The 17,929-nt window shown below is 41.1% G+C and overlaps 1 protein-coding gene across 8 annotated transcripts in view; it reads left to right on the plus strand.

Annotated features, from left to right (window-relative positions):
- LOC143516511 (disintegrin and metalloproteinase domain-containing protein 11-like) overlaps window positions 1-17,929 on the plus strand; it is a 47,251-nt gene that overhangs the window by 25,185 nt on the left and 4,137 nt on the right. The window contains exons 20-27 of one of the 8 annotated variants that reach the window (XR_013131723.1): window positions 2,766-2,829; window positions 2,992-3,097; window positions 3,473-3,592; window positions 3,864-4,032; window positions 5,127-5,238; window positions 5,660-5,745; window positions 13,126-13,143; window positions 13,447-13,543. Coding sequence is in view for 6 of the 8 variants with exons in the window: in XM_077008147.1 (XP_076864262.1) it covers window positions 2,766-2,829; window positions 2,992-3,097; window positions 3,473-3,592; window positions 3,864-4,032; window positions 5,127-5,238; window positions 13,126-13,143; window positions 13,447-13,631 (774 nt within the window). In the remaining 2 variants the exon portion in view is untranslated. Of the gene's footprint in view, window positions 1-2,765; window positions 2,830-2,991; window positions 3,098-3,472; window positions 3,593-3,863; window positions 4,033-5,126; window positions 5,239-5,659; window positions 5,961-5,987; window positions 6,079-13,125; window positions 13,144-13,446; window positions 16,364-17,929 lie in introns of those variants that run through there. The other 7 variants (XM_077008149.1, XM_077008147.1, XM_077008150.1 and 4 more) reach the window with 7 other exon arrangements.

Raw genomic sequence — 17,929 nt, forward strand, 5'->3', positions numbered from 1 at the left:
AGCTGAGAGATATAATCTCTCCAGCGTGTCCTGGGTCTCCTTCCAGTTGGACATGCCTGGAACCCAACTGGCATCTGGATCAGATACCCAAACCACCTCAACTGGCTCCTCTCTACGTGGAGGAGCAGCGACTCTACTCCGAGCCTCTCCCAGATGGCTGTGTTTTGTACCTCTCTAAGGGAAAGCCCGGACACCCTGCAGAGAAAACTCATTTCGGCTGCTTGTATTTGCGATCTCATTCTTTCGGTCACTACCCAGAGCTTGTGACCATAGGTTAGAGTCGGAACGTAGATTGACCAGTAAATTGAGAGCTTTGCCTTTTGGCTCAGCTCTCTCTTTATCACAATGGTACAGTGCAGCGTCCGCAATACTGCAGCCGCAGCACCGATCCGCCTGTCAATCTCTCGTTCCATCCTTCCCTCACTCATGAACAAGAACCCGAGATACTTGAACTCCTCCACTTAAGGCAAGGACTCATTCCCGACCCAGAGAGGGCACTCCACACTTGTCCAAGTACCATGGTCTCAGTTTTAGAGGTGCTAATTCTCATCCCGGCTGCCTCACACTCAGCTGCAAACTGATCCAGCAAGAGCTGCAAGTCCTGACCCGATGATGCCAACAGGACCACATCATCCGCAAAAAGGAGACACGGAATCCTGAGGCCGCCAAACCGAACCCCCTCCGCCACTTGGCTACGCCCAGAAATTCTGTCCATAAAAGTTATGAACAGAATCGGTGACCAACGGCAGCCCTGTCGGAGTCCAGCTCCCACCGGGAACCAGTCGGACTTTCTGCTGGCCATGCGAACTAAGCTCCTGCTTCGTTTGTACAGGGACTGGATAGCCCGTAGCAGCGGGCCCCATACCCTATACTCCCAGAACAGGAATCCCCAAAGGACACGTTTAAATGCCTTCTCCAAATCCACAAAACACATCTGGACTGGTTGAGCAAACTCCCATGCACCCTCTAGGACCCTTGCAAAGCTGAGAAGCTGGTCCAGTGTTTTATGACCAGGACGGAACCCACATTGTTCGTTCCTCTTGTAATTGAGATTCATCTATCGACCAGATTCTCTTCTCCAATACCCCTGCATAGACCTTTCTTGGGAGGCTGAGGAGTGTGATCCCCCGATAGTTGGAGCACACCCTCTGGTCCCCTTTCTTAAAAAGGGGAACCACCAACCCAGTTTGGCAGTCCAGAGGCATTGCCCGGAATGTACACGTGATGTTGCAAAGACGTGTCAGCCAGGACAGTCCCACAGCATCCAAAGCTTAAAGGACCTGAGGGTGGATCTCATCCACCCCCAGAACCTGGTCACCTCAGCCCGAGTGATGGGCAAACCCCCGTCTGAGTCCCCCAGCTTTGCTTCCTCTAGGAAGACGTGATGGTGGGATTGAGAAGATCCTTGAAGTATTCCTTCCACCGCCTAATGACATCATCAGTCGAGGTCAGCAGATCCCCAGCCTTACTGTATACAGTGCTGGTCGGAAACTACTTTCCCCTCCTGAGCTGCCAGAATCTTCTCAGAGCCAATCGAACGTCACTTTCCATGGTCTCAGTGAACTCTTCCTACACCCGAGTTTTCGCCTCCGCGATGGTCAAAGCGGCTATCCGCTTGGTCCTCCTGTACCCGTCTGCTGGCTCCGGAGTCCCACGAGTCAACCAGGCCCGATAGGACTCTTTCTTCAGCATGACGGCCTCCCTTTCCCGAGGTGTCCACCATCGGGTTCGGGAATTACTGCCACGACAGGCACCGACAACCTTGCGGCCACAGTTCCGGTCCGCCACACTGACAATGGAGGCGTGGAACAAGGCCCATTCAGACTCAATGTCTCCGGCCTCAACGTGGTCAGAGCTCTTCTGGATGTGGGAGTTAAAGACCTTTCTGACAGGTTCCTCTGCCAGACGTTCCCAGCAAACCCTCATGATATGTTTGGGACTGCCAGGTAATCGTGTTTGTAATCGTGTCGTCAGACTTGCGACCGTGGGTCTTGGACACTCAGGTGAAGAGAGGAGCTGAGCTGTCAACCGATCACCACCTAGTGGTGAGTTGGATCAGATGGCGATCGAAGATGCCGGACAGATGCTATTTTACAAACCAATTTTAAAAAGTCATGTTGCCATATTTTCTTTATTTTTATGAGAGGGTGGTACACTTGTTCAATATCTTTCTAACTGTGCTGTCATTAACATTAACATGTAATGTGTTTGCAGAGGCATGTGGGGTCCCAAGCATTAAAGAATGAAGTATGAAGTATATCAAGTACTGTTTATTTAAAATGGCATTATGTAACAAGAGGGGGCCACCAGAGGGAGGCCATGCACTACGGGTTAATCAGTGCTCATTAGTAGCATCACCCTAGGGTGACCATGCCTTTATATAACAGCTGAGACAAGTCCACTTTTTGTGAAGCCATGGTGTATGTTGCATGGACACTGATTTTGCTGGTAAAGGGGACTTGGGAAAGTCTCCCCCTGAAAGTAATTACTTTCCCCAGCTGTTCTGTGGGGAGGTGTTCACCTTAAGCTGAATTCCCAGACTAGGAAGGTTCTGGGGAAGAGTCATGTCCATAATGCAGTCTCTCCTTTTCTTGTCCCATTTTGGTTGAACACACTAGGCATTTTCCCTTTTGTGCCTCTCCTTGAAATAGTTGTTTTCCCTACAGCCCTCATAATGTAATGGCTGAAGCAGTGGAAACAATATATGAAACATTTTTAAACAGATATTTCTGTACTCACTACTCTCTTTATCTCTCTGTCTTTAGGGTCGCTGTTATAATGGTCGTTGTCGAACCCATGACAATCAGTGCAAAGGACTCTGGGGCTATAGTGAGTACAGAGAGTGTGAGATATGGAAGTGTGGTCAGTATGGGGAGTATGGGAACTGGGGATTATAATGAGTATGGGGATTGTGGGATATGAAAGTGTGATCGGTATGGGGAGTATGAGAACCTGGGAGTATAGTGAGTATGTAAATACTTGTCCTCACAGGTGCAGCAGACAGATTCTGCTACGAGAAGTTAAATGCTGAAGGAACAGAGAAAGGAAACTGTGGGCTTTCTCCTGGGGGACGGAGCTGGTTACAGTGCAATAAACCGTATGTGCTTAATGAGCTTACACACACACACACTCACACACACACACACACACACACACACACACACACACACACACACACACACACACACACTTTCTCCCCACTTTCAGTCTTTGTATTTATTCATTATGGAGAATGATCTTTACTTAAATGTATATTGCCACAGAACATATCATATGGTGTGCACCATATATACATTTTCAATTTTGTGTTTAAATTCAAACATATAGTACATATAGTAACCCTAACCCTAACCCTTGCACATATAATACTGCTCATACTGCTGGTGTTATGACTCTCTGTGCATCTAGAAAACTGGGGGATTGTATCGATTTTTAGGTGTATTGTTTGCATTTGTATCTGTTTCTGTCACAGGGACGTGCTGTGTGGTTTTCTCTTCTGTTCTAACATGACAGCAAAGCCCAAGTTTGGAGATTTGCAAGGGGAGGTGACAAGTCTGACCATCTACCACCAAAACAAGTATCTGGACTGCCGGTCAGTGTGTATGTGTGTGTGTGTGTGTGTGTGTGTGTGTGTGTGTGTGTGTGTGTGTGTGTTAGAGAGAGAAAGAGAGCAAGAGTTCCCCTGTTACTTTGTGTAATAGTGATAGTAAATTCAGATTGTAGATAGTTGCAGTTTTTATTATTTATGATTTTTTTTATTACTGTGTGTGTGTGTGTGGGGGGGGGTGTGCGTGCGTTTGTGTGGGGGTGTGTGTATGCGTGTGTGTGTTTGGGTGTGTGTGTGTGTGTGTGTGTGTGTGCAGCGGTGGGCATGCTGTGCTCGAGGATGGCTCAGATCTGGGTTATGTGGAGGACGGTACCCCATGTGGTCCTAATATGATGTGTCTAGAACACCGCTGCCTGTCCCTCAGCTCCTTCAACATCAGCTCGTGTTCTGGGTCCAGTTCAGGGCTTACCTGCTCCAACCATGGCGTGAGAAACACTGATTCACACACACATTATTAATGATACTAAGAATGTAGGCTGCTTGTGTGAAACATTTTGACAGTACTCAACATACCACCATCACATTCCCACAAACCACACTATACTCGGCCCATTACCTATGTTCCACCATCACATTCCCACAGACCACACTATACTCGGCCCATTACCTATGTTCCACCATCACATTCCCACAGACCACACTATACTCAGTCCATTACCTATGTTCCAACATCACATTCCAACAGACCACACTATACTCAGTCCATTACCTATGTTCCAACATCACATTCCCACAGACCACACTATACTCGGCCCATTACCTATGTTCCAACATCACATTCCCACAGACCACACTATACTCGGCCCATTACCTATGTTCCAACATCACATTCCCACAGACCACACTATACTCGGTCCATTACCTATGTTCCAACATCACATTCCCACAGACCACACTATACTCGGTCCATTACCTATGTTCCAACATCACATTCCAACAGACCACACTATACTCGGTCCATTACCTATGTTCCACCATCACATTCCCACAGACCACACTATACTCGGTCCATTACCTATGTTCCAACATCACATTCCCACAGACCACACTATACTCGGTCCATTACCTATGTTCCAACATCACATTCCAACAGACCACACTATACTCGGTCCATTACCTATGTTCCAACATCACATTCCAACAGACCACACTATACTCAGTCCACTACCTATGTTCCAACAAATGCAATATCCACTGCAGTATCCGTATTCATTCTAACACACATTCCAACTCACAATACTGACAAATAGCCATTTATTTTAATCTATACACCTCACGTCCAGGGGTGAATTTGATGTATATATTGTGAGTAGTAGCTAATGGTAATAAATGGTCAATACACCCAGATTAATTTTAGAGGATTTTTATGAAATATTCTTTGACATGTATATGTTTTCTTTTTGGACATTGTAATTGTAATGTTACGTGTGTGTGTGTGTGTGTGTGTGTGTGTGTGTGTGTGTGTGTGTGTGTGTGTGTGTGTGTGTGTGTGTGTGTGTGTGTGTGTGCGCGTGTGCAGACATGCAGTAATGAAGTGAAGTGCATCTGTGAGCCAGATTACACAGGAAAGGACTGCAGTGTGTTTGACCCCATCCCTGATCCTACACCTCCTCCAGGTCCAGACAAAAAAGGTTTGCATTTCCTGTCTTATTGTACACACACACTCTTAACATGTATGTACATTATTCACATACATCTACATGCAAACTTTCTGTGTGAGAGAGTGAGAGAGAGTGAGAGAGAGAGTGAGAGTGAGAGAGTGAGTGAGTGTGTGTATGGGCAGTGTAGATCTGGTGAGGTATATTATGTGTATTGTGTGGTTCTTGTTTGCAGTGTAGATGTGTAAAGTTGTCAGGGAAAAAGTAAAAGTATTGTGTGGGTGTGCCTGTGTGTGTGTCTGTGTATGAGCATTAAAGAGTTTGCAGTGTAGATCTGTGAGGGATTGTAGAAGTTTCATTTGTGTGATTTGTGTGTTGTCGTGTGTTTGTTTGGGGTGTGTGTGTGTGTGTGTGTGGCTGCTCTTCTCTAAGTGTCTTCCTCATTCTCTTGCAGTGTAACTGTGCTCAGTCTGGCTCTTAAAGCCCCCTAAGCTCTAACCATTACCCTGGCTCTGCACACAGAGAGAGAAAACCCCAAACGTAATGGACCTCCTTCACTTCCTCTTCCTGTCGTTTGCCCTGCCCTCCCTCACCACTCTCTCCCAGCCTCTTTGCGTTATCATCCCATCCCCCATCCTTTCCTTCTCTGCAGTGGTGGTGATTGGTGTGCAGTGGTTGTTGGTGTAAAGTGGTTGACACTGTGTTCTTCTTACATGTGTTTGGTGGCGCTGTTCTGTTCTGTTTCCCCACCCCCACCCCCACCCCTTCCTCCCCCCTCACAGGTCCCAGTGGTACCAATATAATCATAGGCTCCATTGCGGGGGCTATTCTCCTGGCAGCTATAGTCCTGGGGGGCACAGGCTGGGGATTTAAGTAAGGTTTCTGGCATGCCTCTTTGCTGATGTCTGCTTACCTCTCCCTTCACACCCAAAACTGGTATAGACACTAAGGCATGAGCACACGTGGCCTCTAACAGAACTGTCCCTCCCTAATAAACACACTGTGCATCTGTACATACCGGGTGCCGGCTTTCAACACAGTGGAAACAGCATGATGGCCACATACATGTGCCTGTACAGCTCCTATGTAAGCCACTGACTTGATAATGAGTTGCCACAGTGGTCACTGAGAGGAAAGAAGTATTTGCTTGCTTCAGTATTCCTGTTGCACTCACAGAGTTGCAGTTTGGCCTGTCTGCATCCTGGATCTAGCCAGTACTTTCTAGGGGTGTTACTGTCCGTAGACCATGATGCCCTTGGTTCTTTTTGATACCGTTACCTACATTCATCATTCTAGAGATGCACTCTAAAGAATCCTCTACTCCTCAGGATATAGAGTACTGGCAACAAGATGATGTAATGTATAGACCTTAATTTGTTCCTGAAGTGAGCTTCTTCACTTCCTGAAAATTTGTAGTCCTCACAAATTTCATTTCATTCCATGTAAAATTTCGTACATGAGCCACATCTCATCTCAACTTCTTCAGACAATTTTAACAAAGACTTTTAACTTGAAACTGCTAAAAGACATTAAAGTCAATGGAGAAATGTAATGGAGAGGCAAGGGAAAAACAATGGGGTGGGTGCATATACACACAGCGTTTATTCATATAATTCACTTATGTTAATTCACACTTATGATACTTCACGCTTATCATCCACAAACATATAGCCTACAGTGCAAGACTCTGACAAAGACGAGCACAGGACTCTGCGTAAACGCACATTAAATAGACAAAGTAAATGAAACCCAAGAGCAGAGGTGTATAATCCAGGTTCAGAAAGTAAAAGTCCTCACCAGGATTTAAGCTTGCTAGATTTTCTACTTGGTGCAATCCAGGTAAAATTAGTGGAATCAACACAATCCAGGAAGCCTGAGCAAAATCCTGGTGAGGACTTTTACTTTCTGAACCTGGATTATACACCTCTGCCCAAGAGATGACGAGACAAGCCACAGGTGAGACAGAGGAACCCACATTGAAACACAAACATGTGTAAATACTCGTATGGACCTAACCAGACGTAGACTACATGAGCACACGCCCAAAGGGTGGGACCCATATGGAAGTTTTTCTGTCTCAATATTAAAATGAAAATGTAATGCACATTTGCATTTACATGTTCTACTCATACAAGCAACTTTGAGCTCAAAATTCAAATTCAAATGCAATAACTCCATTTTCATTTGCAATTGTTCCACTCATACAAGCAACTTTGAGCTCAAAATTCTAATTCAAATGCAATAACTCCATTTACATTTGCAATGTGATGGACATCCATTCACATTTCATTTACACATACATTTTGATGCTTTATATGTGTCTTTATTGAAATGAAAATGTATTTCCCGATTTGAATTATCAAGTTCATGTGATCATGCAAAGGTTGTATCAAAATTATAATTAAAATGCTATTCGCTTAATATGCTTTGCATTTCGTGATAACACGTTTGAAACGTAATTTTCAACCTCACCACCACGCTAAAAAGATGTCATTATTCAAACCTTAATGGAGAAATAGCGCCACCCCTGTTTGCAATAACATTACGATACCAACAGCGCTAAAACTGTGTCAAAATGCATCTTGAAAATGCAATCCGAGCAGATTGCATTTTCATTTCCATGGTCTTCCACTATAGTCAAATTATAGTCAAATTAGATCCCATCAACCTTCCAATCAGATTCCACCTCCCTCCACTTTATTCAGCCAATCGGGTTCCCCTTTCCACCTCAGGGACCCAATCAGGACGGGACTAAAGCACGCTCAGCACAGAGCCATATAGTTTCTGGCTCTGCAGTACAGGCGAGTTTTTGGTCTTGATTTATGATCCCTAATGCCTGGTTCACACTGCACGACTTTTCAGTCGTCAGGTTTTTGTGCCGTTCGCACTACACTGGTTGTGCTGTAATCGCGAGTCTTTCAGTTGTTGTGGCTTTCACACTACATGACTGATCGGTGACGCGGGCTCACGAATTACACGACTGGGGAATCGCCGACTCATCTGGCTGCCGTCCAAAAACACGAGAACACGAAAACGAAACTCTCGTGAAAACCAGCAACACCACATAAAGAATAAAACAATGTACATGTACTCCACATTTTCGTTATTATTATTATTTTAGTCCCATAGTCCCAAGTTGCCAGAATTATTTCATCTCTCCGTTGCAGTGAACATAGTTATAATCAATCGCACTATTTCTCCAGTGCTGTCACAATAACTTAAACAGTGTTGTAGTAAAGTTGTAAGAAAGGTGAGGATTTTGTGTGTTTGCTGGGTTACTGTTTTGAAAGCATTCTTGAAAGTTTTTTACATTCTCAGAGATATCTTCAGCGGTGCCGCGGTTCTCTCTCCGCGTTCACATTGGCTGTAGTTAGACGCTGCTGCCGACTCTCAGTCGCCGACTGGGCTAGATATTAAACATGCTAGATATTAAACACGCTAGATATTAAACATGCTAGATATCTGCCGGTCGTCTGCGATGAGTCGGCGACCACTCGGCGAGCGTCTTTCAGCAGTTCACACTACACTGAGCGAGCGACGAGTGATCGCCGATTTGCCTCCGACCACAGTTTCTGTCGGCGATCTACAAAAAACAGTCGGCGACTGAAAAACCAGCCTAAAATCGTGTAGTGTGAACCGGGCATAAGGTGTAGTTTGAGACCTAGGCAAACTATAACGTAGAGGAAAAGAACTCGTACGAAAGACAGACCAAAGAATAAAAACGTACACTGAACACTCGATTAAACAAACACAATCTATGAACCCCAAAGGTATAGTCTGAGACTAGGGAAAGGCATGAAACGTAGACAACGGAAGCTTATACTAAGGACTTACCAAGGCATGAAAACATAAGGACCACTCGACTCAAACAAGGACAATCTATGAACCCACAATGTGTAGTATGGAGTGAGATTGCGGTCTTTAATATGAGAGCGCAAAGATAAGATTCAATCAAGCAAGTCAGACACACTGAGCACGCAAAATCAAGAAAACCGAGCGCTGTTAAGTGCGCTCACTTCCCTGTTTTCAGTGCGCGTTTCAGTTTTTTGCTCGCTTCTAAAATTTCTGCTCGCGTCATGATTACAAGTACGTTAAAGATCAAAGCTTGGTAGAGGATTACCTGCGGGTTCAGGTAATTATGCCGCGTCTGTGGCATTAACCACACTAAACAGGGACGCTGGGGGATTCTAGATAACATCACTCATCGAGGCATTACCGCTTTATAACTTTAAAAATACGACAGCACAAATGTTTATTTAAATAAACCAGCATTAACGAGCAGAAATGGTTTTCTGTTTCTGATCACACGAGACCCTTCACGGAGGTCGGCCGTTGTACCGCCGTAGTTTGAGGCACACAGTTGCTCTGCCACAGAGCTCAATTTGGCAATAACAGTCACATCAACGCCAGATAAGGCTGATATGTCTGCCACTTGATCGATTAACATTTCACACTAATGTAGTGTAAATTCACCATAAGGACTCGTCTGCTACCCTTTGAATTAATCTAATGAGCGCTTCTGTGACCATGTCTAAAAAAACTCGCCTGTACTGCTGCGCTGTAGTCCCGTCCTGATTGGCTGCCCGCTGTGGAAAGCTGTGGAACCTGATTGGCTGAATAAAGTGAAACCGTGGAATCTAATTTGACTATAATTTGACTATAGTGGAAGACCATGGAAATGAAAATGCAATCTGCTCGGATTGCACTTTCAAAATGCATTTTGACACAGTTTTAGCGCTGCTGGTATCGTAATGTTAGTGCAAACAGGAGAGGCGCTATTTCTCCATTAACGTTTGAATATTGACATCTTTTTAGCGTGGTGGTGAGGTTGAAAATTACGTTTCAAACGTGTTATCACGAAATGCAAAGCATATTAAGCGAATAGCATTTTAATTATAATTTTGATACAACCTTTGCATGATCACATGAACTTGATAATTCAAATCGGGAAAAAAAATTTCATTTCAATAAAGACACAAATAAAGCATCAAAATGTATGTGTAAATGAAATATGAATAGACGTCTATCACATTGCAAATGTAAATGGAATTATTGCATTTGAATTTGAATTTTGAGCTCAAAGTTGCTTGTATGAGTGGAACATGTAAATGCAAATACGTATTACATTTTCATTTGAATATTGACACAGAATAACTTCCATAGACCCAGGTCTGTATTGTGACAGGAAAAAATATTTTTATTGGCTGCTGCTCCATGCTGATTAGTCCCAAACACACCAGTAGGTTAAGGGGACAAACGTAGTAGTAGTAGTAGTTATAATAATAATAATAATAATAATAATAATAATAATAATAAATAAAGCAAAATGCTGGATTTGTCCATTTTGTATAGGAACCAGTGATCGGGTTCATAGATAGGGTTGTATGTAGGGTTGTATATAAGTTAGTATGTCTATCTAAGCAAATATATTTACATTCCTGCACATCTTTTCAGTCTTTAGTAAGTATTATATGCTGGATGTAACACACAGACATATTGTTTTCCATGGAGAGCAGCATACACATCCAGGAAACATCCAGACACTTGTTCCATATGTTTTAGTTCTCCCGAACAGAATTATAAACCCTGGACTGATTGCACAAACCATAAGTCATAATTGAAATCATTATTAGGCCTGAGTGCAGACCTTGTTATTCCAACTTCACTTCTGTTTGTACTGTTTGTTTACCTTTTCCAGCAGTCTGCTATGCTGCTCACATGCCTTTGCAAGAATGTTGAGCCAAAGTAGCACTGTAGTTAAAGGGTGAGAATTACCACGATGCCCTGTGTGACACCACTAGAGGAATCAGATGTGGAAATGTGCCACAAAAGACTTGTAGGTTTTTGGCAGTAGGTTCTTAATTTAGTGTCATTATTCCTATAAATGTTCCCAGATAAACATCTTTAGCCCAAGATAATATTCAATTAAGGAGGTCAGTTTGTGGATTTCCTGCCTTATATCTACCCACAACATAACATCTTTCCCAGACCACTATCAGAACAGGCTGAATCTCTATACAGCCCAGCCCACTACCTAAATCAGTCATGGTTCATGCCAAGCCCCTCTGTGAATATGGCTGTAAGCTGTAGATGAATATGCCCTCATGGATGTAGATGACAGTATCCGTTCTGGAGTTTTTATTTATGCGTCAATGATATTGGGTCCAAACATATCTTTCTCAACATTATTCTCTCCTTCCCTGACTTTTCTTACTCAATAGCAGAGACTAATTTGGCAAATGAAATATCAAGCCATCGAAATATAATACAGAATAACAAAATGGAAAGAAAAAGAATAGCTAGTTTGCTTTTATTCACTAAGTAAGCTCCTGTGAAGGGGATGTAGAGGAATGGATGCAGAGAGATTTAGATTGGGCTTTTTTCTTGGTAATTCCACTACTGATCTGTTGATCTGCATGCCTGCAAGTGACTTTCCCTGCCTGGCAAAGTAAACAACACTTTTTTGACCGCTTTACCTGTGGTATATATGCTCATGGTTGCTATAGAAAATGAAGTCACAAAAGTTATTAGGTTCAGTTATATTATATGTAATTAATGACCTTTTGATGTGGGGAATTTGGTGTTAGAAGTAAGAGGTTAGGGTAGAGTTAGGTATAAGGTGTCAGGATTAAAAGGTTAGGGCTAAGGGTTATGCTTTTGTAACCTTGATTTCTGAAAGCATCTGGCAAAGAACAGCCATTCTGTGAGCACTCTGAATTCTGGGGTACAAAACTGTAAGAATATAGCATTTCTTGTATGTGCTGAGACCATGCAAGGAATCTCTGCTACCTAATACCTCATCAATGTTTCTGACAGAGTTACTAAGAGTTCAAGTGTGACCTGCCCATTAGTATGAATTATATCTTCCTCTAAACACAGTTTTCAATTATATAGTTTGGGGTAAAAAAAAAACTCCTGCCATAGTCAAGGAATCTGAATCAGCAACCATATAAACTTAACCATATATACATTTCCCAGCATGAAGAAAGGGGCTGTGGTGATGTACTACTGCATGTTTGGCAAAGCATCAAAAATGTCACCTGTCAAAGGTTCATCATTAAAATCATTTTCAGTAAAGCTGTTGCAAATGCTCCATAGTTGGAAGACAATTTTGCATACTTTGTCTTTTGACATGCTAACATTGATGTAAGCATAGTGGTAAATATTTAATAGCAGTAAAACAACTGATATACTTAAAATGTGTAAAGGTACTGAGGCGGATTTTGAGATGCCTTTGACAGTGTTCTTATGCACTCATAAGATGCAAAGAAAGTATCATTACATCTTAAAAATGCTTGTGGCAGGGATACACTACCAGTCAACTATCAGGACATATGCTGGAAAACTTTTTTAAATTATTAATCACTTAGCAGTGATTTTCATAGAAGGATAAGTGAAGTGTAATGAAAAAGTTCAGTTCAAAGTTCAAAAAAGGGTTACTTTTTTGAAGGATGGTATATATGTTTATACATTTCCAGCAAGTGTACTAAAGATTTGTCTGGTAGAGTATAGATGAAACCAGTCAATCCTGTCACCTGTTTCTTGGATACAGTTTTGGCTTTATCATGTTTTTGAAAGGTTTTAGCAGATTTCCACTGTCTACTCAGTGTGAGTTTTACCAAAGGTCTTTGTGAAGCTTATTAATATTTCCAACCCATCATGTGAGCAATTATTCCTTTGGTGAAAATCAATCAAAAGTTATTTTCAGAATATTTAAACAAGTCTTTTTATATAGTAACCACTGATTTTGAACAGAAAAGCACACCATTGATCTAGAATTAATGTTTGGTGGTCGAGCTTTGAAGGTATAACTGTGTCCGAGGTTGGCTTGTAGATATATGCGTTCTGGAATATTTGAGCTATCTTTCTGACATTTCTTTCTTTCTGTTCCTTTTCATTCTTGTTAATCTGTTGATGAAGAAATATCCGGAGAGGAAGGTAGACATCTGTTTACTCTAGTTCATCCAATCAAGAATCCATTTATGCTTAATGTGAAAGCTCCCACCACAGCACCAGATCAGAAACCAGAAATCATTGTTATATGATTTATAAAGTTGCCCATGGCAAACTTTGTACATTACAGTAATATGCAATGCAAATAAGATCTACCTTAATAGATACAATAATATCTTCATTCTATGCAAAAAATGCATTTTTTCTATCCCTTGTCCACCCATTTGTTTCCAAACTTTTTGATGCACTTTGCTGTTTTGACTTTTTTCTGTCCTTTGAATCCTGCAGATCGGGTGGAGGATAGAATTCCTGCAATCCTGCTTCTCATTGTGTCTCCCTTTACACGACTGTGTCCTTTCTACATTGAACCTGAAGTCTTCCACTCACTTCTTGCTCCATTGCTAGAGTCTTGCCTCTTGTTCGCTCCTTTCTCAGTTTGTCAATCAGTCTTTGATATCAGAAGTAGATGGTGATACTTAACCATTGACAAGGCTCAAGACCAAGATTATAATATATAATCTCACAATATAATATCAAGTGACTAAACTATGACCAGATTCTCGTTCACTGAGCTTCATGTAAACTCGAGAAGAAAGATTCCTGAGCCTTATGAATACTGCCTGAATCACCAGTTGTAGATGAAAAGTTGGTTACTGCAAGTGTAAATGCTGTGTATACCAGGATTTTTACATGGACAAAGTCACAGTATGTTGTACATGGATATAGTCACAGCATGCTGACCAAAAATGAAGATGACTCTAAGAAAAAGTTGATTGTGCTGTTGTACTGTAAGAATATCTTGACAAGATCACCAAGGCCCGACTGGTTTGTCCAGCGTATTTGATCTGGCATTGCTAGCAAGCTGGATGTTTTAACACTAGGGGTTTGTAGTCAGAAGAACACACTTTTCGTTGTGCACCAGCCAAAGCATACATGTACCATTTACATGGCTTTGTTGAGGTATTTACCATACAAGCACCTGACTTCCTGCCATTTTGTTTATTGGAGAAGGTATTCATTATCCTCAGAAAACAAAATGTACAGCTAGGATTCAACCCTAGTGGCTACAGTACTGCAGGTAAAGCCTCAGTCAGGATGATTTGGGATTCAGTGTCTTTTTGAGCATTTCTTGTAGCACACTGGTAGCAAAAGAGATGACACCATCATTTTTCCTTTGGTTTCAACTGATATCAGCATTGCCTTTGATGTCTGGTGTTTTTTGGTTAGATTTTTTTTCTGCGAAAAAATATCCAATATCTAGACTGGGGCTTTAAAGATAGTTTGGGGGTTGTCTTCTCCCATTAGGTTATTATATGTAGGATGACAAACACAGCAAACTTCTGACAGCACATCTAGAAAAATAACATTTTAAATTGTCATTGCATGTGTGTGTGCAATTTAGTGTGAGACTTGAATTTGTTTCTTAAAAAACAAAAAAAAAAAACACAAATCTTTTTATAAGTGGATGGATGAACAAATGTTTTCATCACTTTTAACCCTTTGGCAGATTAGGAAAAAATTGTGATATAAAATTTGTTACTGGAGTCCCACATATGTACCTTTACACTGTTGTCATTTTCAAGAAGTATGTGGATTATTTTAAATATGCTTAATCCTTTCCATTACCTATTTCTAAATACGTTATGAAATTGGACTAGGGTCTGCTTCATTGAAAGTTCATAAACAGCTGTGTTCATAAATAGTATCTATCTATCTTTCTGTCTGTCTGTCCATCCGTCTGTCAGTCCATCTAGTTTATTGGCTTGAAGCTCATGTTTGACCTTAAACTTCCTTAGACTCACATAGTACATGAAATGAACTTCTATGCTCCTGCACACAGCTTTCCTTTGATGTTTAATATTGTTTCCTTTAATGTATTACTCTTCACAGCACTTTGCAGTAATGTTTCTTGAAATGTACACAAATAATTCGCTCAAAATGCATAGCTGATGATCATGTGTGAGAGTGTTACAGATTCACAACTAAAACACTGCAGATCCATTTTGGATTAATCGTAACCTAAATATCTTGATTTTTCTACAAGGTGTATTAAATGTTTACAAAATAGTTCTATTGTTCTTTGGTGCTGAATGAGAGGAGAAGTGTTGATTCACACTAATTAGAGAATGGTGTGTAATTCACAATAAGAATAGAGCTCTAATTCACAATGAGAACAATGCTAATTCATAAAAGAAGGGAATGAGAGATTACTCTGCAAATTTATAAAAAGGAAAAGAAAAGTGATCTCTGGCATCAAGTAAAACATGGAGGTAGACTCTTACCGACTCTGAGTTATGGACCTCTCTAGAGAAGGAAACTCTACAGCAGGGGTCGGCAACCTATGGCACACGTGCCACCGTTGGCACGCCGAGGCATAATCACTGGCACGAAACACGCTGGACCAGCATCAGCAAACAAAAATAATAATTAAAAATCTCAGACAGAGAGCACAATCCTCCAATCGAAATCGTTCCTCAACGCTCTGCTCGGCGGAGGCATTTATACTTGGCAATCGATCTCGATATAATTCTTAATTTGTGTCCATTTACACCTCCATGTCAATGTCAGTGTGTCGATGTCAGGCCAGTGGAAGATTTCGTGTTCATATTGGTATGCAGCTCCAGTTGCTTTGCTGGGGAAGACATGTAGCATGTCTCAAGAAAACACCACCATGGGCAACTGACATTAGATGTTTGTTAAAGTTTTCCAGTCTCAAAAATAACATTGTGAATATTTTAACCAGTCCACCTAAAATGGAATTAATTACTTGAAAATGTATATACAGTGACAAAAGACTAATAAAATGTAATGTGAAGATATTTTTTTGCATGCATCTGTTGATTAATCCTAGATAGCTGAGTTATTGTATTTATTGCTATTCTGAGATATGTCCTGTCCACAATGCTCAATATAATGCAGTACCACACCACTGCACATGAATATTCAGTTAAATCTACTTAAGAGTTCCAAATTTCAATTCCTTGTTACAAAGGCTCCAAGCACTGAAAAATTCTACCATGCTGAATATTTAAATTGTGGGTAGCATATTTAGGTTTGATATGCATACATTTTAGCACAAGAGAGAACATGTCTACATACAGTTGCACAGAGAAAACAAGATGCAGGTGTGTTTTAGCACTCATATAGGCCTAAAGTGTGATCTTTCTTGGTCAACATTTTTGACCAAACATGGTTAGAGGCCCAGAATGGATTAACTTCTCTTTTAAAAGATACCACTGCCCTGGAGGTACTGTGAGATTGCTGGGTTTGGTAATCACAAGCATGGCCACACTTGCTTCCTGAGTGACACATGAATAGCACACATGAATAATAGAAGTGATAAATGAGTACACATGAATGACATTGATAAACACGATAAACATGAGCACACATGAATAAAGACACTGAAAAACACAAGCATACATGACTAACATTATTTCACTCTGTTACATTCTGTACGTGGCAATCCCTCTTGCTTTGATTGTATTTCCCGGCTTTCCTCTTTGTGCTTTTATTTTGAAATACCTTGTTGTGTCTGCCTTCACACCCCTGTATTTTGTGTCCCCCACCTTGTTTATTGGTTTCACCTGTGTCTCATTTAATCCTTGTTTTGCCTGTGTATTTAAACCCTGTATGTTCCTGGTGATTGCATGTAGCCCCTGTTTGTTTCGTTCCATTCCTTTTTATGCCTTGTTATTTGTTAGTTCATGTCTTCTATTCTTGAATTCAGTCCTATCTGTTACTTGTCTTGTTTTGTGTTTGTCTTGTCTCTTTAGTTTGTTGTAGGCAGGTTTGCTTCTTGTGCCTTTGGTTGTCCACGTTGCTATGTATTTAATATGTCCCTGTGCATTAATTTGTGTGTAATTGTAGTTAGTATCACTTGGTTGATGTGTTCAGTCTTGTTTAGTTTATCAGTGTTTGGTAATGATTGCAAACCGAGGCTTACTGAATCCATTTTCCTAACTGTATCGAAAAAAGATTAATTACTCGGAGCTCCATAACACATTGGACATTAGCGGCATCTGGTGGCCAAAACTTGAAAGTGCATTAGTGGACGAGGGCCTTTAAAAAATTTACAGCTTAAAACTGATAAAACAAATGGCAAAATACTTTGATGTCTGGATAATTTAATGTAATATATTAAAAGATATTACACCATAATATATTTTCAATTAATACATAATACACTCAGAATGTAACTTGATAAGGCACACTGGAAAAACTACACTTATCATTCTAATTGGACATTGTTGGTTATTTCCCTTCACCGTGTTATTGATTATATTATTCATTTATAAAATTATATTATTCACTATTATTCACATCCTACCAAGCTGAGTTTGTATCACTAGTTCATTGCCTATTTTTCCTTAGACAAGGCTCATGTAGATTTGCTGCATGGGTTATATGATGGAAATAATTGTTTGAAAGAATTTTGTGCTCATGTATGGAGTGAAGGTGCTTGTGTAGGGGCAACGGTCACATTATTTAATGGATTTCTCTGTGTATCTCTATATCTTTGTGTTTGGTATTGTTTTAAGTGTAGTTATCTTTGTATCTTTCTTAGTAAATCGTATAAAGGCTCGCATTTGTGTCCAACCTTTACCACACTTGTGTCAGCCTTGTTACACACTCTAGTGTTTCCCAGTGAATAGAGTGAGGTGTTGAATTCATGACCACTAAATTCTGCACTCCAAGTGTTCTGTGCTCAGGGTCACTGTCAACCAGCCACTACAGTAATGTCACTCTGACTTGGTCATTATGCACCTGG

The sequence above is a fragment of the Brachyhypopomus gauderio genome, chromosome 6 (genome assembly GCF_052324685.1).
Source record: "Brachyhypopomus gauderio isolate BG-103 chromosome 6, BGAUD_0.2, whole genome shotgun sequence".
Classification (NCBI taxonomy): domain Eukaryota; kingdom Metazoa; phylum Chordata; class Actinopteri; order Gymnotiformes; family Hypopomidae; genus Brachyhypopomus; species Brachyhypopomus gauderio.